The sequence below is a fragment of the Capsicum annuum genome, chromosome 11 (assembly GCF_002878395.1).
Source record: "Capsicum annuum cultivar UCD-10X-F1 chromosome 11, UCD10Xv1.1, whole genome shotgun sequence".
Lineage (NCBI taxonomy): Eukaryota > Viridiplantae > Streptophyta > Magnoliopsida > Solanales > Solanaceae > Capsicum > Capsicum annuum.
Genome location: NC_061121.1, coordinates 235,872,982 through 235,898,817, shown reverse-complemented (window position 1 = coordinate 235,898,817; position 25,836 = coordinate 235,872,982). Strand labels below are relative to the sequence as shown.

Here is a 25,836-nt window from a genome sequence, read left to right as displayed (position 1 = left end):
TGTCAAGTGTCTTGTGATATTGTAGATGACTTTGAACAAGTGGAGAAATGTTGGTATTCTTGAAAGAAATTTCATCCCCATCACCCTGCTTGTAATTTATAGACTTTATGGTAACTCAAATGCATAGACAAGGCTCCATTTGGTATCCTATTTTTGTTACTGATAAGCATTCTGAATTTGTGTTACTTGTATGTTGATTCAGTATCTTGATGACAAGTCACAAATAAAGATACAGTTAGGATGGCCAAGGTAATCACCACTCTTTATTTTAACCTTTGTTGTGTTTCGGTTAGTACCTAATATTTTGGCCGAGCCGTCTCTACTTTTAGATTGGAGGATGCTTGATGATTTTAAGGTTGCAATCGCGAAGTATATTACCCATCCACCAATGTCTGATACCAACTTAAAGGTCTAATTATGGCTAAGCACTGTATACTATTTCACATCGACCCATGTTAAATTTAATGTTGTGGAAATTGAAGTACCCCATTCACTAAATGGATTTCTATGTATTTGTCCCCTTTTTGTCTTTGGGACAGGTCCTGCATAAGATAAGTGGATTGAGTGCAAAAGAATTAGTAGTACTTCCATGTTATGTTTCACTGGAAGTCGGTCAGTTTGTGATTGCTAAATTGGCAACTCGTAGGTCGTCAACTATGGTTAATGGAATTTTCCTTTAGTATCAACCATAACCTATCCCACATTAAATTTGGATCTTCTTGTAATGGAGTTAATAGAAGAGTAGTGTGTCCGGTAGCAAGTAAGCCTGAAACCTTCAAGAATAAAGACGAGGACCACATTGATCAAATATTTGGTGTTAGCTTTTGGTTCCAATTCTTCAGTTTTGGTACCATTTTCCTTAGTTTTTATTTCCTGGAAGGCGGTGTTTAGTATTACACCTACCGCACATATCTTAAGTTGCTTAATTCAAAGCAATTTGCCTTGTAGTTTTCTGTTTTTACGGTTAGTGGATAAGAGTTTTGCCCTACGAAACTGGTTAAACAGCATAATTGGATGATATCAACGATCATTTACTATTTTTGTAATAAGGATATTCTTCATATATCATTTGGATTTTGGAGGTTATTTATGGTCATGGTATATAATCTATGTATGTGGGAAGAGGGAATTGCAAGGGGTATCTTGTCGAAGAATTATGCTTAGACGGTTGGTTCTCTTAAGGCTTTTAGTTTACTTTCAATAGCTCAAAACTTTTGCAAAGCATTTTATCAAAGATTATAATGTGAGGAGTTACTCCAAAAGATGGTAATAATACTCTTACATTATATCCCCTTTGCCTTCCAAACGAAGGAACAAGAGGACATACATGGATTATACTGAATCTTATTCCATACTTCCTTTCTAAACTTTATGTTCTACGCGTTTGGCCTTGCCGGGTCATTGAGTATTAAATGTGCATGTTTTAAAAATGGGGGTTTTGAAATTATGAATATAATCCCATTTTAAATTTTTTATGATATTGATTTGTTCTTTAGGCCTATTCCCGAAGTGGTTTGATATATGTATATGCATGTAATTCGAGAAGATGTTAACTTGAGAGGATGAATTATATGAAATCCCTCTTTTTATATGATCTCGTTTTAAATTCTCTTATGATGTGAAATGTTTGAAATCATCTTGACAAGCGTGACATGAAATATTTTGAATATGGTCATGGTTTTGACTTGTTTAGCGAGCAGATTTCCTCGATCTTACTATACTATGTAGGCTTCATTTCGGATTTGTATTGACCTTTTATTTCCAATATAGTTCTAAAAGATTTTATATTTAACACTATTGTTCTAAAAAATGTGTTTAAGAATACACGGCAGGATTATATTTGGTCTATTTTAAACAATTTTATTTACTTTCTGATTAATGTAATGTTATTGTAATTCTATGGCGATATGGAGAGAGGAAACTTGATATAATATTGCGGTTCACACTTCTCATTCTGGTTTACAAAATAATAGTTTGGATGGTTGCACACTTGCACCCAAGAGTGTGACCTAGTGGTCAATGAAGTAGATTGAGAACCATGAGGTCTCAAGTTTAATTTCCAATAGAGATAAAAACACTAGGTGATTTCTTACCGTCTGTCCAAGCCTTGATGGACAGAGTTACCCAGTATCTGTGCTGGTGTGAGGTAGCAGTACCTGGTGTAACTAGTCAAGGTGCAAGCTGGCCCAAACACGATGGTTATCAAAGAAAGTTTGGCTGGTTGTGAGGGACAAGTATTAAGGGACCAACAACTGGAGCTGTAAGGAAGTTTGAACATTTTTATTCTTTTCTTTTTGGGATAAACTGTTCCTTTTTTTGGAGATATTACTTTGTATTCGTCAGCGTTAAGGTTATGCTAGCAGTCCAAAAAAAATGAAAAATAATGAAAATAATGCGAGGATTCGAAGAGATCTACTACCTGTTATTCATCCTGTACACATTGGCCCTTAAACAAAAAACAAAAATCTACAATGCTATTGCATTTAACTTTTTGAATGGAATTATGTTTATCTTTAAAATACCTTCAACTTTTCTCGCTCCATACAGTCCACCAAATATAAGGAAGGATTGTTCTCCCCTATTTCTTCTAACTCTTGCTAATCCCCTCTAATCCAACAGCTCAACAAATTGTTGTGTGTCCTTTGATAGTCCACTTTGCTTCAACTCAATAGATTTGGTATGTGTTCTGGCATGGTCCACTTTACCTCTATTAAACTAAAGGTGTCAAATGGGCGGGGTTGGCTGGATTTGGGCAGATCAAAGAGGTCTGAGTTAATAAATGGGCGGGTTATTAACCCGCCCTAAAGCAACTTGGGCTGAAATGGGTTGGGTTGAAATGCTCTAAAATGCGGGTCATAACCCAACCCACCCAATTTGAACTCAGATTTAATTGCTTTATTTGTTATTTTATAAACTTTTAGTACTTGAAAAATTATTATCTTTTTTTTTAACTTGGTAACTTTGTATTATATCATACAGTACATGGGTTGTACTGAAACCTTTATATACAATGGTACTCCTAAATCGACTATTTTATATCTAAATTTAGTCTAGAATATCAATTATCGAGGCAGTATCATTAGAGTATAGTTGATTACACCAAAAACATAAAAGCAAAATGCAGTTGAGTTTAACCTTCTGTACACTATTCTCTATGCTCTCAAAACATCTAGAATTCCTTTCTTTCCATAGAGCCCACCATATAGCACCAGGGATAATTCTCCATCTACCTCTATCCTTCGCATGTACACCTGCTTCTCCCAACACATTAAAGTCTCGGATACTTTCCTAGGCACCGTCCTGGAAATGCCTTTTAGTCTTAAGACGATTCTCCAAAGTTGTTGGGTGTACTTACAATGTAAAATACATGGTTAACCGTCTCTAAAGTTTCTCCACAGAGGAAACATCTGGAGCAGAAGATTTTCCCTTTCTTTGTGACATTATCTTGTGTAAGAACTACTTCCTTAGTCAGTAACCAGGCAAAGACAAAGCACGACACTATGTGAGGTATCCTACTTTTCCATATTTGCTTGCATGGCCATCTTGGATCCGGGTGATTTAGTTGGTTCATCATCTTGTAGGCTTTGTTGACACTGAACATTCCTTTTTCATTTCCCATCCACCATAGTATGTCCTTCACTATCTGCAGTCCATTGAATAAGTCCACAGTATTAAAAAATTCGTCATTAAGTTGCCTTCTGAAATTAAAGTTCCACCCATGTGGTGTCCATAATTCTGCTATAGTCCTCTATTGAAACAATACCAAGTTGTAGATATCTGGAAAAATCACTTCCATATTCCCATCCTCATGTCAATTATCCTTCCAGAACCTAGTCTTGTTTCCATCCATCACTTTAACCTTTGAGTTACTTTTAACTTCATTCCACTAGCGTCTAATAGATCTAATAGATCTCTAGAGGCTAACCCTGTATGGTGTGGTCACTTCTTTAGTCATCCATTTATCTTCTTCAGGATATTTAGCCCCAATTACTTTCCTCCATAGCAGCTGGTTATTGTTTGCATATTTCCACAACCATTTCATCATGAGAGACTTACTTTGAATCTTTAGGTTCTTTATCCCCAACCCTCTAGTCTTCTTGTCAATTGTCCACCACAGAGAGCACTACCACTTTTTCTCGCATATCTTTGTTCCTTATTTTATCTCTCCTAGTATGCCCACACACCAATCTCAACATCCTTATTTCTGCTATGTTTATCTTTTGAACATGCGAGCTCTTGACCAGCCAAACACTCTGCCCCATGCAAGATAAATTTACCTTTAAGTTTATTTTAACAAAATTCTTATACATGGCATGCTACTCACTAGCCCTTTTGCAAGAGCTAATTAGAACAAAAAACACATGTTCAGAAATTGATTCGTCGAAAAAAGCGTAACTTTAGTTTATGAGTTTCAAACGTGTCCAAATGGAAAAAAAATTATGGGGGGCTATGTTGAGTATGGAACTTAGAACCTCAGTACAGGATTTGAACACCCTTACTGTCACACTCAGTCTTGTTTTTTATGGTAAGGGTGTTCATTAAAAAAATACTTAGAAATGACAGAATTTGACCTATATATATGTATACAAAATGCGGTTATCGGGCGAATGTTGTTCAGTTGATCACCCTTGCATAGCTGTAGCTCAGCCGCAGCTTGGCAATGTTTCCACCCTGATTGTAGTTATATTCTACACAGTATATTCTAGTCCTTTTCCATGTGGGACATTATATCATTCATATTCTAACACTTTCATCCAGTATTGTACTGCTGGAAGTTACTGATTTCTACTCTCAAGGTACTGTTTATGTTCTATTTTTTGACTTGACCTACTTTCATGCTATTTTCATTGGGACAGAGGGCAGACGCATCAACTGGATGGAGAGAATTTACAAGTCCTGAGCGAAGAAAGTGTGTAACTTATATATTTTCTTGGCCTCTTTCCAATTATTCTTCTGCAGTGGGTACTTTTATGTGTTACTTGTGCATAATGCTGATTGCTTTGTTTGTTTTCTGTAGGTATTACTACAACAAGGTTACTAGAACGTCCAAATGGAGAATGCCTGATGAAGTCAAGGTGATGTTAGATTTAAATCCAATATGGGTTTGTTCCGTGCTTTAAATAGCATGATAAGAAGGGATTGTTCTGTGCTTTAAATAGCATGATAAGAAGGGAGAATATTCTATTTTCTTGGATGCTCTAGTTCTCATAAAATCTTTATGCATTCACAATTGCTAGCATGATAAAAAGGGGCAATATTCTGTTTTCTTGGATACTCTATTCTCATAAAGTTCAATTATTTATAAATTCACAGTTAGCTCATAAAAAGGACACCATTTCTCATGCTTCTGATTTTGGATCTAGTTCTGTTGTTAAAATATCATCCCCGGGTGCAGATGGTTCATTAGTCTCGGCAAATTAAGCTAAATCAAGCCCAACTGTTGTGTCACCAGCTGCTAACTTACCAACTATTGTGGCTTCAGAATCATCAAGTTTATATGGTAAGGTTTCTTCTCCGGTGATTGAAACAGTCAAAATGAAGAATTCTTTAGAACCTGCTTCGCCAGCTGTTGCTAATTCAGAGAAAATTGGAATAGCAGTAACCTTGGGAAATTTGATCGCACCACCGATGTATGTTTTTAGATTTATATGTTATAAATTTGCCACTAGTTTGTGTTGCTTCTTATTTGGAATTCAATTTTTCTGTAGTTCTGAGACTACTACAACTCAAGATGCAGTAGTGTATGGTGATGGATTTTCTTCGGAGAATAGAGAGTTACTTTGTCCTCTGAAATACTTATGCGATTAGTTAATTACTACTGGTTACTAGTTAAAACACCAAGAAAGCTTTTTGTAGCTGTTATGCTGGATGTTGATCCAACAATTTTGTAGTTCAGTTATTAGTCATCGTCTAACAGGTGAAGAATATGCTCTAAATTCCAATGAGGTTTGCTTTAGTCCTTTGTGATTGATGTTGTGCCTAAAATGTAGAATGTCAAGAAAGATGCTGCAATAACTGAAATCGGAGGTGCTACTACATAAGATGAGAAAACAGTCGAGCTAGGACCATTAGTTTATGAGAGCAAAGCGGTATAGTTGATTATTGCTTTTTGTCCCGTTCAATGTACGTTCTCAAAATTTCTCTTATTTTTATTTTAAGTATCTGATTTTATTTAGGAGTCAAAGAGTGCATTCAAAACTCTTTTGGAATCCGCAAATATTGGGTCTGATTGTACGTGGGATCAGGTTTATTACTTGACTGTTTTTTGCGTACCAAACAATTGAGGGAGATCATTTGACATGAATTGTATTTTTCAGGCCATGAGAGCAGTAATTAATAACAGGAGATATGGTGTTCTAAAATCCCTTTGTGAGCGGAAGCAAGCTTTTAATGGGGTATCTCTCCAAGTCGGCATTGGAATGGGTTAATTGTTGCTTCAATGTTTCAGCATACCGGATTGCAAGAAGATAGATTGTGTTTGATATCCAATTGTTTCATGTTTGGTTGACTTAAATATTTTGGAAAATGTTTTTCAAATCAACTTATTTTCCTTAAATTTAAGGAAAATGAATTCCCTTCAAAAAGTAGGAAAAACATTTTCCAAAACTCTCTTTCAATCTCACTCTTAAGTTGAAGTGTTTATACAACTCTCAAATGTATTTTCTGAAAAATATTTTTTATTCACCAACCAAACACTAGAAAACATTTTCTGAAAAATGTTTTCCTTTCATCAACCATATATAAGAAAACAAGTAAGAAACCAACTTATTTTCTAGGAAAATATTTTCCTTCATACCAAACACACCCAAGGTCTATAGTGATCATTTTGAAGTTGCGTGTCTGTTCCAGTATCTGAGCCAAAAGGAAAAATTGGACGCTGGAGAGAGGCTTGTTAAACAGAAAAAAGCTCGGGAAGAATTCAGGATAATGTTAGAAGTAAGTGAAATTTTCTTTTGTAGGTGTCTTCCATTTGATATATCATGATATTCACATTACCAGTTTCAAAAATAAAACGATATTATCATAATATTCATGATATGTTAGAGACTGGTATTTGACTTGCTCAAAAGAATGCGTGGTATTTTTCACAACAATGGCCGTTGTTCTCAATCTTACAGGATTGCAAGGAGCTGTCACCATTGTCAAGATGGAGGTTTGTCTTTCACTTGTAATGTTAAGTTGTCTATTGCTTGTTTTCTAATCTTGGTCATTATTTATATGTGTTTTGGTACCTTGAAGTTGATCCATTACTTGTGTAAGTTCCATTTGATCAACTAACTATTTGCTATTGATTATTTAGTAAGAAAATCTCAATATTCGAACATGATGAACGTTTTAAATCTGTTGAGTGAGCTAAAGACCGTGAGGACCTTTTTGAAGATTATGTGGAGGAACTTGAGAAAAAGGTGAAGCTCCCTTTGCAGAACTTTCTTGTAAGCTTCTACATGTTAAAAACTAAGTGTGCAGACTATAGTTTCCTTATATGGTCTTTGGCTCCTCACAAATTGAGTTAGCCTTTCATTTGAGATAGAAATAAGGTCCAATTTCTTAAACATGGTATTAGAGGTAGATCTATCTTGATGTTACACTATTAGATGTTAGCCAACCTAGGTTAACTGATGCTACAAATGTCTAGTCTTTGTTTGCGATTAATGTATGAGAATCCCACACTAGTAACGTGTATGTGCTGTAGTTTACTTATATGATCTTGTACAATCTTCACCACCTGACCTAGTTTTCGAAGTTGAGTTAGGCGCTGGTCCTCTTGATTAACAACAGTCATTCCATTCCTCTTCTTTGCAGGATTTCTTTTAGTTTGTTCCCTTTTTTTGTTTTGCTTAAAGAGTGGAAAGAAGGAATGTTGTAGATATTCAACTTAAAATCTTGTGTTCTTTGAATACATTTTTAATGGCTTCTCAAGGGTAAAACATTTAAATTTGTTCACCATTGAATTCCAATTAAAATAGAATTCTATGTATTGTATGTAATTTTTCTTGAAACTTGAAACTATGATATGCTTCTTCCTCTCCCCCCTCCATCGTAAAATAGAAAAAAAATTTCAATACTTTCATGCAAGTGTAGTTAAAGTCTCTTTGTAAATATTGTCTTCTTTATAGAGAAATTTTATTTTTTTACTTTGTACTGGATTTTATTAGGAGCATGTGAAGGCATTGGAGGATTAGAAGGGCAATAGAATGGAGTACTTAGAACTTTTAAAATCCTGTGACTTTACTAAGGTATTTGTTCTAGTGGAATTGGCATCAGTTCCTAGATTATGTTTTTCTATTTCCAAGAGAAAGAACTATTGGGTTCATAGTAATGAAAAGGTGTGAATAGAAATTTTAAAACATCCAGGAACGCGTGAACAGTGACTGTTTCACGTGAACAGTAGCACTGTTATGTAAACAGTAGCACTGTTTCGCATGAACAGTGCACTGCTTCACGAACTAATGCGTGAATAGTGACTATTTTGCGTGAACATTAGCACTGTTACGTGAACAGTAGCACTGTTTCGCATGAACAGTGCACTACTTCATGAACTACTGAAACACTATTTTGAACTGATGCAATATTTCACGAAATGGTGTACTGTTTCAAAAAATTACTGCAATGGTTTAAGTAAACAGACATGTATTTTCAGGACAAGACACACACCTCTAAATTGAAACCATGCCACCTTTCAAAGGGGCATCTGTGGCTATAAATAACCTAGTTTTCATCCACAGGTAAATAAAAAGAAACACAGAAAAAATTTTCAGAATTACAAGCTTTTTCTTCTTCTTAAAAATACTCTAACTGTGATCATTCAAAGCGTGAGTGTATTCGAAGAATCCGCTTATTTGAGGTACCGCTATAGTCGAATTGAAGGCCATTTTATCCTGGGAGGAAGATTCCATAACCTCGGGTACAGTTTGGGGAATTATTCCTTAAGGAAAGTCCGTGAATTCGGACGACTTGACCTTAACAATTCCTATTTCATCTATATTTTTGAAATATAAAATACAGCTCTTGTAAAGATCATTTTGATCTTGTGTTGAGGGTATTTGTTCAACTTTGTTGTGTTCTTGTTCATACTTGAACTCGAGTTGAAGTTGTTATTCTATTATACAAATTCTACGTACCCGTATTGTGGAAAATAACAATCTTAAGGAATAATTTTTTTACAGAATCTGTATGGAAGAGCATGTTGCTGCGGGAATACTTAATGCAAAAACTAACTGGCGTGATTATTGCATCAAAGTTATTTTTTCTTTCTTATGTTCAGTGAGTGATTACCTTCATGAGTTCCCTTTTCGTCTTTTTGAATTTTTCATCCAATAATTTCCTTCTTTATTTTGTGCTTGTAGATTAAAGATTTTGCTGCATATCTATCCGTCTCATCAAATACTTCATGATCAACAACAAAAGACTTATTTACAGATGTTATGGATGAACTGGAGAAACAGGCGAAATAGGTTGCTAATAGGAGTATTGAATTGTGTCAACTACATTTGTTACACTAAGCCATATTTATAGACTTTACACTACAATCCCTTTTCATTTGCTTTCACTTAATGAAGGTCTGAATCTGAATGGTTAAGATATCAACCCATTAAGTGCTTTTTTTAAAAAAAGATTCAACCTATTAATACATCTTAATGAATCAGATGTTAAACAAAGTCTGAAAATCATTTACATCCTCACTAAAAAGTATAATTCATTAGGTAAAAAAGGAAGTTAGTGCATTACTGTGTGGGAATATACTGGGTTTGTTGTTTTTGTTGTTGTAGTGCATTAAAGAATTGAACATACTAGGTAGGATAAAAGCATGAGATTGAGATTTGAGAGTTACACCTCTGCTTGCTTTTTTAAAAAAAAAAACGCATATTTTGTTGAGATAAGAACAATGATCAATTGTTCCTATTAAATATCTGTGTTGTTTCTTTTTATGCCAATTAGTTTTCTTTTTTTTTCTTTACTAGATAGTAGGTATTTAGGCTGATAGGAATGGTATTGTCGTAAACTTTTAAGTTAGGGGCCCACAAACAAATAGCACAAGAACAATTCAAAGAACTTATCAAATCCTTCTGATAAAACAAATAATCATGGTAAATAATAAAAAAAAAGAAATTACTGAATCAATATTAACTAATTTCTAGTTCAATTTAATCTAATTAATTTGATAGCAATTAAATTATTATTAATATTATATATTTATTACCATAAATCTGTCCTAATTTTGTAGCTTGATTATATTTAATATATCTAAAATTGTATAAAGGGTTCAAATACAAAAATAATTGATATTAATTATCTTTATAATTTTGTAAATTTGAGAGCATGAATTATATGGAATCCGTCTCTTGATGTGAATTTTTTTTAAATGTTCATATGATTTAAATTGTTTGAAAACATCTTGAAAAGCATGTCATGAAATGTTTTAAGAATTGATATGATTTTGACTTGAAAACGAGAGGGCTATTTGTGTTGAAACATGTTGAATACAATGGTTGAATGAGAAGAATGATATGATATTGATGGCTTGCAAGTCGGGTATGACTCTCAACTATATTTTGTAAAAATATTATGTTTTGTTTTGATATCTCTAAGTACCAGTACTTTTGTATTGACCCCCTTCCCTCCTAGGTTCGGAGGCACAATCTAGGGGTCTAAAAAATTAGTAGAATCCTCAGACAGATTTGTAGAGTCACTTGGTAAGCCTTCTATATTTTGGAAGGCCTGATGTGTGGCAGTTTTATTTATCATTTATTAGTTTTGGATCTACTGGGGGCCTTGTGGCCTTGTCCCGGTTTTCAGACTTCCACATTTTTTTTCATATGAGTTATATGCATGATTATCAGACAAATACAGGTGTTTCAGGCCTTCATGGTTTGGAATGGTCATCATGGCCAGGGCTCCGATTCGGGTCATGACAAACTTGGTATCAGAGAATGGTTGATGGTCCCAGGGTGTCTACACAATCACATCGGGTAGAGTCTTTTTTATGGGTGTGTAGCGAGCCACACTTATAAGCAGGAGGCTACTAGGTATTTAGCAAGGTCTCTCTTTCTTCATGTTCCAGTTCGTGCAATAGAGTCAAAATGTTCCTCTTTCATACTGTCATTCGTGCTATGGTATCACCCATATAAAGGTAAAGTCATCCCAAATTCTTTCCTTACTCTGATGTTCTCAGACATGTCCCATTATTGGGGTGATTCAAGTGCAAAAAGTTTAGAATCTATATGATATAGTCTTTTCCGATTGTGTCATGTAAGAAAAAAAATTATGCAAAGACTCGAGAGGAGTCTGTTGGTGCTTCAATATGTGTTGATTCTGATGTAAACATTGATCCTGATGGAATCGTACTTTCCAGCTTAAGGTATTAAGTGCATCTAGTCCCTCCCAAAAAATTTGATACAGATGTGGACGGTGTATAGCAGAATGTTGGAACTGTATTTCCACCTGAATAGTAGCATAAGTTAAAGTGTTATTGTCATGACCTATCGGTAGTGAAATTAGACCAAGAAGTTAGTGATGTGAAGTCACAAAGTTAGAAGACAGCGTGAGGGTGATTTTTGGTGTAAATGAATATTTCAGTTGAATAATCGATATTTGAGGATGATTTACCCCTTTATAGTGATAAACTAATGTGGTAGCTAGTCGCATGTGTGGATGGTATGGTAGTCCATGGGGGAAGTATTTTACTCAGATTTTTATTTATACAGAGTAAGATTTCTATTCTTAGACCATCAAATATTTTGTGTCAATTTCCTATCTCTTATAATATATAATCTTGTTATCATGGTGTTTTTGAAAAAAAAAATTTTAAAGTCTAGTGAAGCCGTGTGGGGCTCTTTTGATTCACTAGCATAGTTGCCTTGTCATCCATCTCATTTTCTTGTTCAAAATACAAAACCAAAGTCTAGTGAAGCCGTGTGAGGCCTATTTTGATTCACTAGCAACTTGTTGTCTAACTTGTTGTTCTTTTGTTGGTTTAATATATGTATGGCTGAATCTGTTTTCATGAGATGGAGTTGGTAAAGAGGTGATTCGTCCTTGTGAGTTAGTTTAGTATAAGGTAGAGAAGGAGTTGTTAGTCAGGGTGATTTGTTGGTTGCTTGAATGTGAAAAATGGCTATATTAGCAAGTAAGTTATGATTATAGACTCATGGTTGTTTGAGGAATTTGAAGACAATCTAAATGTATGCTTGAGTAAGTAAGTATGAGGTAAGAAATCCGCATAAGTAGATAAGATCGTATGGGGTTATAATATCAGATTAAGGTTGATTATGTCTATTATGTGACCTTACCCCTTGACTTTTTTCATTGGTAGTTGTAAACTAGTACTACTTATGAGAAGGTGTGTAGCAAATTATGAGGTATTTGGATAGTACTACATGACTGGCAGAGATTTTTTGAAGTTTTGCAGGAGTTCTCGAAACTATTTTCTAAAAAATTAAGAGTACTTTGAAAAAAATCTACATAAATCTTTTACTTAGTGATTACCTAGACATCAATTAGGACGGCGAGTTAGGGGTGGAAGTCCCAACATGATGAAATACCTAAAAGATGGAGAGGGCAAATCAAGGATCGTAGGAGGTCAACTCGAAGTAGTTTCTTTCAAACTAATCATTTTTTGTGAATGTAGGGATCGATACACAAAATGAGCGTTTCTTTCAAAAAATCCCCAAGCAATTTGGGAGCCATGACAGAGCATATAAGGCTTAATAACGGTACTTTTGGTAGCCCAAAAACTGGCTCAACACCTATTTATTGACGACCTTTAGAATTGATCATCTCATTTCTTGAGATCATGGAGGACAAACAAAAGTGTCTTGTCTTTTTTACAAATATTGTATTTAGAATTTTCTAAATAAAATAGTCGCTAGCAAAAGCAAATTTGTGTCTACTAATCATCTACCTTGAGTACAGGTACATGCAGAAAGCAAGACCCTGACGCTGGCATCGAGGATATCATCAGCATTTAATATATCTGTTGACATACAAGACACAACAATGACATCGAGGATATCATCATCATTCAATATTTGTTCACGCGCTAGATACAACGCTGGCATCGAAGATATCATCATTATTATATATCTGTTGACATGTAAGACACAACGCTGGCATCGAGGATATCATGATGATGCAATATTTGTTGACATGCAAGACACAATGCTGGCGTCGAGGATATCATCAGCATTCAATATATTTGTTGACGCGCAAGACATAACGCTGGCATCGAGGATATCATCACTATTAAATATATCTATTGACACGCAAGACACAACGCTGGCGTCGAGGATATCATCATCATTTTATATTTGTTGACACGCAATACATAAACACTGGCATCGAGGATATCTTATCATTTTTTCAATCAGCATCTGAATGCATCGAGAGCACACGATTTTAAGGGATGCCTTTAAGTTGCTATCTAAGGATGAATGATATATAAGATTTCCTAGAAATTGACAATTTGAGGGTCATCTATAAGTCATATTATTTGTAATAGGATAGTGTGCAAGATCACCTATGAGTTGATAGCCTGTAGGTCATCCATAAGCCACAACAACATCCTAACCGGATAGTGTGCAAGATCGCCAAAAATTGATAGTTCAAAGGTTATCCATAAGTCGCAACTAAATCCTTACCGAATAATATGCAAGATTATCAAATTGATACGTCCAAGGGTTCTCTATAAGTCGTGTCATATCCAAGATCGATTATGTGCAGGGTTACCCAACGACTAACAATTTGAGGGATTATCTATAAGTCATATTGTATCCAAGGTCGGATGATATGTAGGAACACATAAAAGCTAGCGATTGGAGGGATATCTGTAAGCCATCTCTTATTCAAAGTCGGATAATGTGCAGGATTACCTAAAAGCTAGAAATCAAAAGGATATCTGTAAGTCGCCTCGTATCCAACATCTAATAATGCATAAGATTATCCAAAGATTGAAAATTTAAAGGAAATTTATATATCGATCATCGGCTATAACCGGGGAGGTTATCATTCCACCTGCAACAAATGATATAGGTACCCAAAGAGTTGCCACACCAGCACAAGATTACACGGTTGTAGAGACCGTTCTGTATAAAGTATCGCCGGTGTCCAAAAGGGCCACCCACATTGAAGACATATTCAACCGACAAATGTCATAATTATACAACAACCAAGAGGGTTGTTGTTTTTGGTATTGTCGGTTATTTCATTCCAAACAGGTACATGGAGAGATGACTCCGCTTTTCAGGCTGCAACTCACGTGGAGATATGGTAAAAGACTGCATACCTCTTTTGTTAATTATTTTTAGCACTAACACTTTTTGAAGCATTGTCGAGAGCATCCGAGAGGATAAAAATCTCAAATCAAAACCTCAGGTGCGGATGACTTCAAATAGGACGCAGCACCTGAATCCAACCCGTTTTCTTTTTCCTCTTTATGATCACTCGCGTTCCCCACGAATCCATACGAGAAGATGCTGAAACTCTTTTAGAAACACACTTAGGTGTCTCATCCAACGTTCAAATCCCAAAATTCTCGGATAGAGGTTTATGAATTCGTACATAGGTGGAGTATTTTCATTGGCTTGTGAAGATTATACCCTTTCCACCAATTTCTATTGGCCACTTTTTGGAATTCCGTTCAAGAAAATCAAAATAGAGGTATAGTTAGTTAGGGTCCATATCTTTTGAATTTAAAAAATGAACCCTCAATCCCCTTCTATAAGTATCTCTCTTTAGAGCAAGAAAAAGGGATTTTTTTGGGGATTGTGGAATTTTTTTCACCGACCTCTCCTTTTCTTTATAGGTTCTCCTCTTGTTTCTCTTTGAAGTTCGAAATTTGGAGGCAAAGGGGGTTCAAAAGTTTTGGGTTGAAAATTTGGGGTAAGCGAAAATCTTCAAAAATTTAGAAATACACAAAAAAGGGGTTAGAAAGGGGGGCTCTCAGAGGGAAAAAATATTCTCTTTACGCCTAAGAAACATACATTCTTAGGAGGTGCACCTGAATTGTCGAAGAAGTTGTGAGTTTTTCTATGGTCGGAATCCTATCGTCCGCTCGTTATCCCATTTTGCTGTCCCGAAAGAGGTAAACACAGCTTTCTTTTTAATTTTGTTGTGGTTATCATTTTCTTCTTCGTGGTTCCACTTCTGTTTGCTGGGAATGACTACTGTAGAGGCCTGGAAGACATAGAATTTTCGTGTTTGATATATTGTTCTACTAAAAAACTCATTCTTGCCCATGTTTGATTGGCTTTCGTTCATGCTTGATCTCTCTCATTTTATTCTATTTGAATGTTACTAGTTAGCTTTAATGCTTCGACTTTAGAAACTATTTTGCTGGTCTCATATTCGATGTTGATTAGTAGTCACAGAGTAGGAGAATAAAATCTTTACGAATTTTCTAAATTCAAAAAAATGTTCAAAGAATAGATATTAGGAAGCCTGTTCACATATCTTTTTTGCTCAAATGCAGGAAATTGTTATAAATAAGAACTCGAATGTTATTTTCTTCCGACTTGCCACTCTCAATGTACAATAGTCTCATTTGATTCTAAAGTTTATTTTAAAATATAAGAGTGGACCATAGGGCTGAATTATGTTTTTTTCATGGCTAATTCAATTTGCTGTAATTGACTCATGAGAACAAATTAAAGTTTGACGGGCTAACGTTTCTTTCCTTTCTTGCTTTTCTTGTTCGCATATAAGTTGTGGCATGTTGTCTCATGATTAAATTACCTAAAATTGGGTTTATGTAGTGTTTGAATCTCATTTGTTTGTTAACCCAGTGGTAACGAAGGCATTAAGATTTCAGCCTTGCTTTTCTTGAAGTTCCAGCTATCGTATTCCTTGCCTAAAGTGATTAAGTCTTTAATTTTGTATGTTTGGCATTCTGCAATTTGAACGTTGCTTGTGATCCATCGTTTATGTAGTATGATCCAGGAGTTGTAACTCTTTTTTGTGACATGCTTCATTGGGTCCTTTTGTGGCATTAAAGTGATAAATTATTTTCTTTATTTCGCTAAAGACCATAAGAATTTCTTGTTGAAGCTTTATTTCCTCCTGTAGTTGAAATTTCTTTAATTGATTATGAACATTTTCTTCAAAAATTATAGACTTTTGCTCCTGTGGCATTTTTACCTGTGTATGAGTGTATGTGAATGAAGCAGGAATGCTATAGCTTATTAATTGTTAAAATCTTGGACGTATGTTAATTTCTTGATTCCTTTCTTTGCATGCAACCCCCTTGGAGTTCAAATGGGCCCTTTCTCTCTTTGAATTTCATAAATGGGCCAATGAGGCCTATCCTTCCGAGTTAAGCCCAAAAGAAAATCCAAGAATCCATCACATGGCGTATCGATACGAGGAATCGAAAGAAGAATGGGTTAAAGTTCTATCTTTGAAGCGGCAAAGGGGACTTGAAATTCTCGCTATTTCTTCTTTATTGATTTATTTATCCATTGTTTCCATTATTAATTTATTTACTTATTTATATTTTTGTTTATTTAGTGACTTATTTATTTACTCATTTGGGCCTCGAAGCCAAAGTTGTAAATTTAAAATAGGTGGAGCGAGACTCGAGCCAAAAGGTCTCGAAAACATAAAATTAAGACAGGTGAAAGATGGGTCAAAAACCTAACTAGATTAGGACATGGTCGACGGTTTGTACTTAAAATCCTAAATCACTACTTCTCCCCTTTCCCTTTTTTCTATTTGCTTACCTGTTTTATGTGTGTTTTGCGAACCTAGTAAAATCCATAGTCAAGTCGCTAAAATACTGGTTTTGCATAAATACCAAAATATTCCTAAAATAACTTTTTTTTTTTCAAAAAATAAACTTTTTCAAAGTTAATCAAAAGACAATTTTCAAAAAGTCCGGATAACCGCAAGTTAGCGGACATTTTAGGTGCCTAATACCTTCCTAAAACGTTATTAGGAACCGCTTATCTAGAATCTCTAAGTTAAAAATGATTTTTCTATTTTGAATCGTTTGCAGTAACTCTCTAAAGGTTTCTTAATTCTTTTCAAAATTAAGTGGAGACTCTCAAAAAGTCAAAATTTCCGCAAAACAATATCAACCACAATCACATCCACACATCTACTACCCCCACCCGAAAGTAGCAGAAGAATAAGGGTTTGTAGTAATTCAAGTACCTTATCCTCTTGACGCTTGCGCTCCTTCTCTTTTAGTTTATTAACAAATTTGTTAAATATTTCAAGCAGCAAGCCCTCATCACCCATTATTCTGTAAAATAATAACAACAAAGAAATTCACATTCAATGTTACGACATAATGAGAATCATGAGATTATGAATAAAAAAGTAAAAATCCAGAGCATTTCATTTTATAGCCAAAGAGACTAGACAAATTGAAACTAGAGATTTAGCAGCACACTTCATCAGAACCGTGAAACAATCACAAATGCCAGAAATTAAAAAAACTAAAAACAATCACAAATGTCACAAATTTTAAAACTAACTGCTAAAGCTATTAAACACCCAGTGTCGGAACAACTAATAATTGACATCAACCAATTTCTAGAGGGATAAGTTCAACATTAAAAATCACTTAGCAAAATGGTAATTCATGCTAATACTATAAAGAAATAGCCTACCTAAATGTTGAGGAATATAAAACAACAAATCATTCAACACAACTATTATTCTAAGGTACATTCTAGAACTATGTGAATTACTGAGTTTAGAATATTGAAGGAGTTGGTCCTTGAAAATAATATCAATTATCATTCTCCAATGGTCCTTGAAATCGTGTTACTAATTCTCGATCAATAAAACCAAAAGAAGCTACTTGCCTATCTCTGAAGAGGGATTTGCAGCCCTCCCATTTCGATGATGCAGTAATTTCCTGTAACCACAACAAACAAATAGATTATGGTTTAAAGGAAATATCATGGGATCCCATCCATCGCAATGTGAAAGATTGTAAACTGTTTACTATACCTTTGATGCATGAAGAAGTTCATAGAACTCATCTGCTAGACATTTACACTTTTTAGCTTCTTTTTCTTCTTTCTCCCTAGCCCTTTCCAGTAACTCCTCAAAGACAAACTATGCAGATGAAATATGCACATTCAATACTCAATGACCCGGCGAGCCCAAACGCGTAGAACATAAAGTTTAGAAAGGAAGTATGGAATAAGATTCAGTATAATCCTTAAATGTCCTCTTATTCCTTCGTTTGGAAGGCAAGGGGGATATAATGTAAGAGTATTATTACCATCTTTTGGAGTAACTCCTCACATTATAATCTTTGATAAAATTCTTTACAAAAGTTTTGAGCTATTGAAAGTAAACTAAAAGCTTTAAGAGACCCAACCATCTAAGCATAATTCTTCGACAAGATACCCCTTGCAATTCCCTCTTCCCACATACATAGATTATACACCATGACCATAAATAACCTCCAAAATACAAATGATATATGAAGAATATCCTCATTACAAAAATAGGAAATGATCGTTGATATAATCCAGTTATGCTGTTTAACCAGTTTCCTAGAGTAAAACTCTTATCCACTAACCGTAAAAACAAAAAACAAGGAGGCAAATTGCATTGAATTAAGCAACTTAACATATGTGCGGTAGGTGTAATATTAAACACCGCCATCCAGGAAATAAAAACTAAGGAAAATGGTACCAAAACTGAAGAATTAGAAGCAAAAGCTAACACCAAATATTTGATCAATGTGGTCCTCGTCTTTATTCTTGAAGGTTTCAGGCTTACTTGCTAACCGACACACTACTCTTTTATTAACTCCATTACAAGAAGATCCAAATTTAATGTGGGATAGGTTATGGTTGATACTAAAGGAAAATTCCACTAACCATAGTTGACTACCTACGAGTTGCCAATTTAGCTATCACAAACTGACCGACTTCCAGTGAAACATAACATGGAAGTACTACTAATGCTTTTGCACTCAATTCACTTATCTTATGCAAGACCTGTCCCAAAGAGAAAAAGGGGACAAATACATAGAAATCCATTTAGTGAATGGGGTACTTCAATTTTCACAACATCAATTCAACATGGGTCGATGTGAAACAGTATACAGTGCTTAGCCATAATTAGACCTTTAAGTTGGTATCTGACATTGGTAGAGAGCTAATATACTTGGAGATTGCAACCTTAAAATCATCAAGCATCCAGGCTGATGTCAATCCAATCTGAAAGTAGAGACGGCTCAGCCAAAGTATTAGGTACTAACCGAAGCACAACAGAGGTTAAAATGAATAGTGGTGATTACCTCGGCCATCCTAACTGCAGCTTTAATTTGTGACTTGTCATCAAGATACTGAAGCAACATACAAGTAACACAAATTTAGAATTCTTATCAGTAACAAAAATAGGATACCAAATGGAGCCTTGTCCATGCATTTGAGTTACCATAAAGTCTATAAATTACAAGCAGGGTGATGGGGATGAAATTTCTTTCATGAATACCAACATTTCTCCACTTGTTCAAAGTCATCTACAATATCAAAAGACACTTGACACATAAACTTAATTGCACTGATCAGGTTAAATTAAAGGAAAAATCAAGCACCCCTGTTTGGATAATAGAAAAAAAGTGAATAAATAAAAATGCATAGCATCTCTGTTAACAACGCTTTCGTTATATTTACTTAATAAGAATCATTTATGCACACAAAAAGTAATACAAACCTTAAAGATAGAAGTTGACATCTTTATCTTACAAAGGAAAAAGAAAAGATTTTCAGCATCTGAGTTTATGTATAACTCTCACCATCCCATAGCAAGAGCCTAACTCAAGAAAACATTACCAAATTCAATCATTGAATAAGAGTACAAACAGGATCATTACCATGCTAGATAAATGCTAATAACATTTGATCATTCAACTTTAATTCTTTTCAAAAAGGGAAGAGGATGAAACAATATATCATTTAGAGAAACAGAGATGCTCTCAGGCACTTTTTCCGAGGTTAATCTTTTCTAAGCCTTTACTTTCATTACATGTCAACTACCTCTTCAGAGGTGAATTCTGGCACTAAGTTTATTTAGTCCAATTTATATGGTTGACAACACAATATATTTTGAATTGGGTTTTAAGTTGCACGATATCATCCGAAGTGAAATCAAAACTGGGGTGTGGTACAAACGGACAAAACATGGTTGAAACTTGACCAGACAAACTACTTTTAGGACTCATTTGGTTGCACTTATTGGATTTATGAACCTGTTCAGACCTCAAACCATTAAGTGCATTTGTTTTTATTAGGATTTTAGCTCTTAATAGGTCTGAGAAGGTCTTAATCATTCAGATGTGGAACCAAGTCTAAATATCATTTACAGATATTCTTGTGTAGGATAAAATTCACCACCACTCTATCCACAATCACCTGTCACCACCACCAACCACTTCCACCATCACAACCAACATCACTACCAACTACACTGCCAACCGCTACCACACCTACCACTTCCATTATTCTAATTATATCCAGCACCAACTAGGGGTGTTCATGGTTTGTCTTTTAACCAAACTGAACCGCGATCCAAACCAAACCGGTTAAAAAAACCTATATTTGGTTAGGTTTGGTTTGGATTTGAATTTTAAAAAACCGATACTAATTTGTTGGTTTTACTCTAAAATAACCGACAAAATAACCAAACCGAACCGATATACATATATATTATAATTATTTATATGTTTTTCATAAATGTAATCTAAATATTTGTTACATTTTATATTTTAATCATGATTTAACTTTAGTCGTAACACATTAAGTCATATGTCTTAATCTAGTTGACAATACATTATGAGATTCTAAATGAATTTCATATTTTGAATGACAAATGATACTAATTGTGAAAATAATATCATGTTATATATTGAAATTTACAGCTGAAATTCATTAGACTATACACAATCACTAATTTTAACTTTCTTTTGAACCTTGTTGAGCAAGAAGTTTATGTGCTCACCTTTTGAGGGTTTATCATATCATTCTATTAAATATAGTTTTTAAATATTTTTTTAAAAGCGTTCATATGGTTATCATGGCTTTGCCGAAGTATAACACTCAGTTGACATCATAGTTTCAAGATTGAGATACAACACTCAGTTGACATCTCATATGTTAGATTGGATTTGTTTTTTAAAATTTTCAAGTTTTATAATTAACTAAAGTTATAAACCAAAAAACCCGAATCAAACCGAACTAAACCGACAAGAACCAAACCGATGGTTAATTTTTTAGTTTGGTTTTAGAAATTTAAAAACCGATTAAGTTGGTTTGGTTATGGTCTTGACCAATAACCGACCCATATTGACCCATGAACACCCCTACCACCAACGCCGCTACCATCAACTGCTACCGGTCGATCCCCACTACCAACCAACTCATCTATCAGAACTAGCACTACCACTAATAACCACCAACGTATCATCAACTTCCACATATCGCTAACAACCACTAACACATCATCAACTTCCACACATTCTTCGGACACCATCACCACCACTGTCACCAGCGTCACCACCTCTACCACCATCATTTCTACACTCACTACAGTATCTATACTAACAACCATTCCATCATCACAGCTAACAGCGTCTCCAATGACCACCAACACATTGTCAACCATCATGCATACAGTTTTCCATCACCATGATCAACACCTCCAACTACTAATATTAACCAACTTCACATCACAACCACAACCACCACTACCAATCGCCAATATCATGACAGTTACTATAATGCCAACTATCTCTACTATCACAACTATCATTACCAACATTGCTAATCACTAACACCAATTAATTTATTACAACCACCACCACTATTACAAACCATCTCCACTATCACTAACAAACATAACTGTTTCTTTTTTTTAATCAAATAATAATTTAATTGCATTAAATTAAAAAAATTTCTAATATATAATTATATTATATTTAGAAATAAATAAATTTTGCACATTCAGATATTGAGAAAAACCCAACCTTAATCAATTAGTTTTATGATCTAGAGACAATATCTTAACCATTCAGATGTGCATTCAAAATGATTCAAATGCCTGAATATTAATAAAGACAAATGCAGTCTTAGCTGAAACACAATGGTGAGGTTGTGTGATACTTTAAAGGAGTCCTCGAAAGTCAAAGAAACTACGTGAAAGCATAGAAGTTTGATGATCACTTCTCAGAGTTGTTCTGCTCGAGAAACTATAACAATTAAGGTAATATAACCATTAACAACGTTCAACGGAGGAGAAGTCAATTACAATTGTCCGTGAAGTAGCATTTAATACAGCTTGGCTAGATTGAAAGAATCATCTATATCTATAATACATTAAAAACATGGAACCCCTAACTTAAAAGTTTACGACAATACCATTCCTATCAGTCTAAATACCTACTTTCCAGTAAAAAAAAAAGAGGAAACTAATTGGCATAAAGAGAAACAACAGAGATGTTAATAGGAACAACCGGTCATTGTTCTTATCTCAACAAAATATATGTTATTTAAAAAAAAAAGCAAGCAGTGGGGTAACTCTCAAATCTCAATCTCATCCTTTTATCCTACCAAGTATGTTCTATTCCTTACTGCACTACAACAACAACAACAACAACAAACCTAGTATATTCCCACATAGTAATGCACTAACTTCCTTTTTACCGAATGAATTGAACTTTTTAGTGAGGATCTAAATGATTTTCAGACTTTGTTTAACATCTGATTCATTAAGATGTATTAACAGGTTGAATCTTTTTTTTTTTAAAAAAGCACTTAATGGGCTGATATCTTAACCATTCAGATTCAAACCTTCATTAAGTGAAAGCAAATGAAAAGGGATCAATTCAATACTCCTATTAGCAACCTATTTCACCTGTTTCTCCAGCTCATCCATAACATCTGTAAATAAGTCTTTTGCTATTGATCCTGAAGAATTTGATGAGACAGCTTGATATGTAACAAAATCTTTAATCTGCAAGTACAAAATAAAAAAGGAAATTATTGGATGAAAAATTCAAAAAGATGAAAAGGGAACTCATGAAGGTAATCACTCACTGAACATAAGAAAGAAAAACTAAATTTCATGCAATAATCATGCCAGTTAGTTTTTGCATTAAGTATTCCCGAAGCAACATGCTTTTCTATTAGTTTTTGGAGCTCATCACTATTTTAACGTTCAACTTTCCTCAATTCTTCCTATTTGAATCAATAGTGTATGCCCAGTGAGAAAGAGATAAATCAAAGTCTCCAAACATAAATTTAATTTTAACCCCCGAGTCTAATAAGAACTATACCATCCATAGTTTTCTTTGCTCCTCCTCTTCGCTCTCTAAATCACGTATATATTCCTAAAATCGAAAAGGTTGCAACATAACTTTAAAACTGAGGCGTACAAATGAGATGTTTGGAAAAAGTTATTTATGATGTATTAGAAAAATGAGTAGTACGTGGAAAATCTCCAAGTGATTGATTTTCTCAAGGCGGGAGCATCTTTCATTAGTTTTCAAGCGGTCCTAAACTTTCCGCCACTGGCTACTGGCCTGAACAAAAGAAGTCAGCAACAATGGAACTATGGAAGTTCTATCTCCTAGAAATAGAAAAACATAATCTAGCAACTAATGCTAATTCCACTAGAACAAATACCTTAATTAAGTCATAGGATTTTAAAAATTCTAAGTACTACACTCTATTGCGCTTCTGCTCCTCCAATGCCTTCGCATGCTCCTAATAAAATCTAGTACAAAGTAAAAAAATAAAATTTCTCTATAAAGAAGACAATATTTACAAAGAGACTTTAATTACACTTGCATGAAAGTATTGAAAAACTTTTTCTATTTTACGATGGAGGGGGGAGAGGAAGAAGTATATCATAGTTTCCAGTTTCAAGAAAATTACATAAAATACATGGAAGTATGTTTAAATTGGAATTCAATGGTGAACAAATTTAAATGTTGTACCCTTGAGAAGCCATTAAAAATGTTTTCAAAGAACACAAGATTTTAAGTTGAATATCTACAACATTCCTTCTTTATACTCTTTAAGCAAAACAAAAAAAGGGAACAAACTAAAAGACATCCTGCAAAGGAAAGGAATGGAATGACTGTTGTTAATCAAGTGGACCAGCTCCTAAATCAACTTTGAAAACTAGGTCAGGTGGTGAAGATTGTCCAAGATCATATAAGAAAACTACATAACATACACCTTACTAGTGTGGGATTCTCATACATTAATCGCACACCAAGACAAGACATTTGTAGAATTAGTTAACCTAGGTTGGCTAACATCTAATAGTCTAACATCAAGATAGATATGCCTCTAATACCATATTTAAGAAATAGGACTTGGTTTCTATCTCAAATGAAAGGCTAACTCAATTTGTGAGGAGCCAAAGACCATATAAGGAAAATACAGTCCGCACACATAGTTTTTAACATATATAAGCTTACAAGAAAGTTCTGCAAAAGGAGCTTCACCTTTTTGTCAAGTTGTAAGGAGCTTCACCTTTTTGTCAAGTTGGTGTTGAGCCGGTTTTTGGGCTACCAAAAGTACCGTTATTAAGCCTTATATGCTCTGTCATGGCTCCCGACTTGCTTGGGGATTTGTCGAAAGAAATGCTCATTTTGTGTATTGATCCCTGCATCCACAAAAAATGATTAGTTTGAAAGAAACTACTCTGTGTTGACCTCCTACGATCCTTGATTTTTCCTCGCCATCTTTTAGGTATTTCATCATATTGGGACTTCCATACCTGACTCCCCGTCCTAATTGAGATCATCTTTTAGGTACACTTAATTTTTTAGAAAATAGTTTCTAGAACTCCTGCAAAACTTCGAAAAATCTCTACCAGTCATCTAGTACTATCCAAATACCTCATAATTTTCTACATACCTTCTCGAAAGTAGTACTAGTTTACAACTACCAACGAAAAAAGTCAAGGGGTAAGGTCACATAATAGACATGATCAACCTTAATCTGATATTATAACCCCATACTATCTTATCTACTTATGCGGATTTCTCACCTCATACTTACTTACTCAAGCATACATTTATACTACCTTCAAATTCCTCAAACAACCATGAGTCTATAATTAAAACTTACTCGCTAATATAGCCATTTTTCACATTCAAGCAACCAACAAATCACCCTGACTAATAACTCCTTCTCTAGCTTATACTAAACTAACTCACAAGGACGAATCACCTCTTTACCAACTCCATCTCATGCAAACAGATTCAGCCATACATATATTAAACCAGCAAAAGAACAACAAGTTGCTAGTGAATCGAAATAGGCCTCACATGGCTTCACTGGACTTTGGTTTAGTATTTTAAACAAAAAAATGAGATGGATGACAAGGCAACTATGCTAGTGAATCGAAAGAGCCCCACATGGCTTCACTAGACTTTAAATTATTTTTTTTCAAAAACACCATGATAATAAGATTACATATTACAAGAGATAGGAAATTGACACATAATATTTAATGGTCTAATAATACACATCTTACTCTGTATACATAAAAATCTGAGTAAAATACTTCCCCCATGGACTACCATACCATCCACACGTGCTACTAGCAACCACATTAGTTTATCACTAAAAAGGGGTAAATCATCCTCAAAAATCGGTTATTCAACTGAAATATTCATTTACATCAAAAATCACCCTCACTCTGACTTCTAACTTTGTGACTTCACATCATTAACTTCTTAGTCTAATTTTATTACCGATAGTTCATGACAACAACACTTTAACTTATGTTACTATTCGGGTGGAAATATAGCTCCAACATCTGCTATACACCGTCCACATCTGTATCAAGATTTTTGGGAGG

General features: G+C 34.5%; 1 protein-coding gene and 1 long non-coding RNA gene across 2 annotated transcripts in view; both read left to right on the top strand.

Moving 5' to 3' along the window:
* The window catches only part of LOC107863573 (pre-mRNA-processing protein 40A), a 69,466-nt gene that overhangs the window by 4,211 nt on the left and 39,419 nt on the right, over positions 1-25,836 (top strand). The window contains 2 exon segments of the mRNA XM_047400055.1: positions 4,857-4,909; positions 5,018-5,075. Of these exon segments, the coding sequence (XP_047256011.1) occupies positions 4,857-4,909; positions 5,018-5,075 (111 nt within the window).
* Positions 8,156-9,623, top strand: LOC124888764. The gene is made up of 2 exons (XR_007047617.1): positions 8,156-8,237; positions 9,168-9,623. It is a non-coding gene; the product is annotated as an uncharacterized LOC124888764 (long non-coding RNA).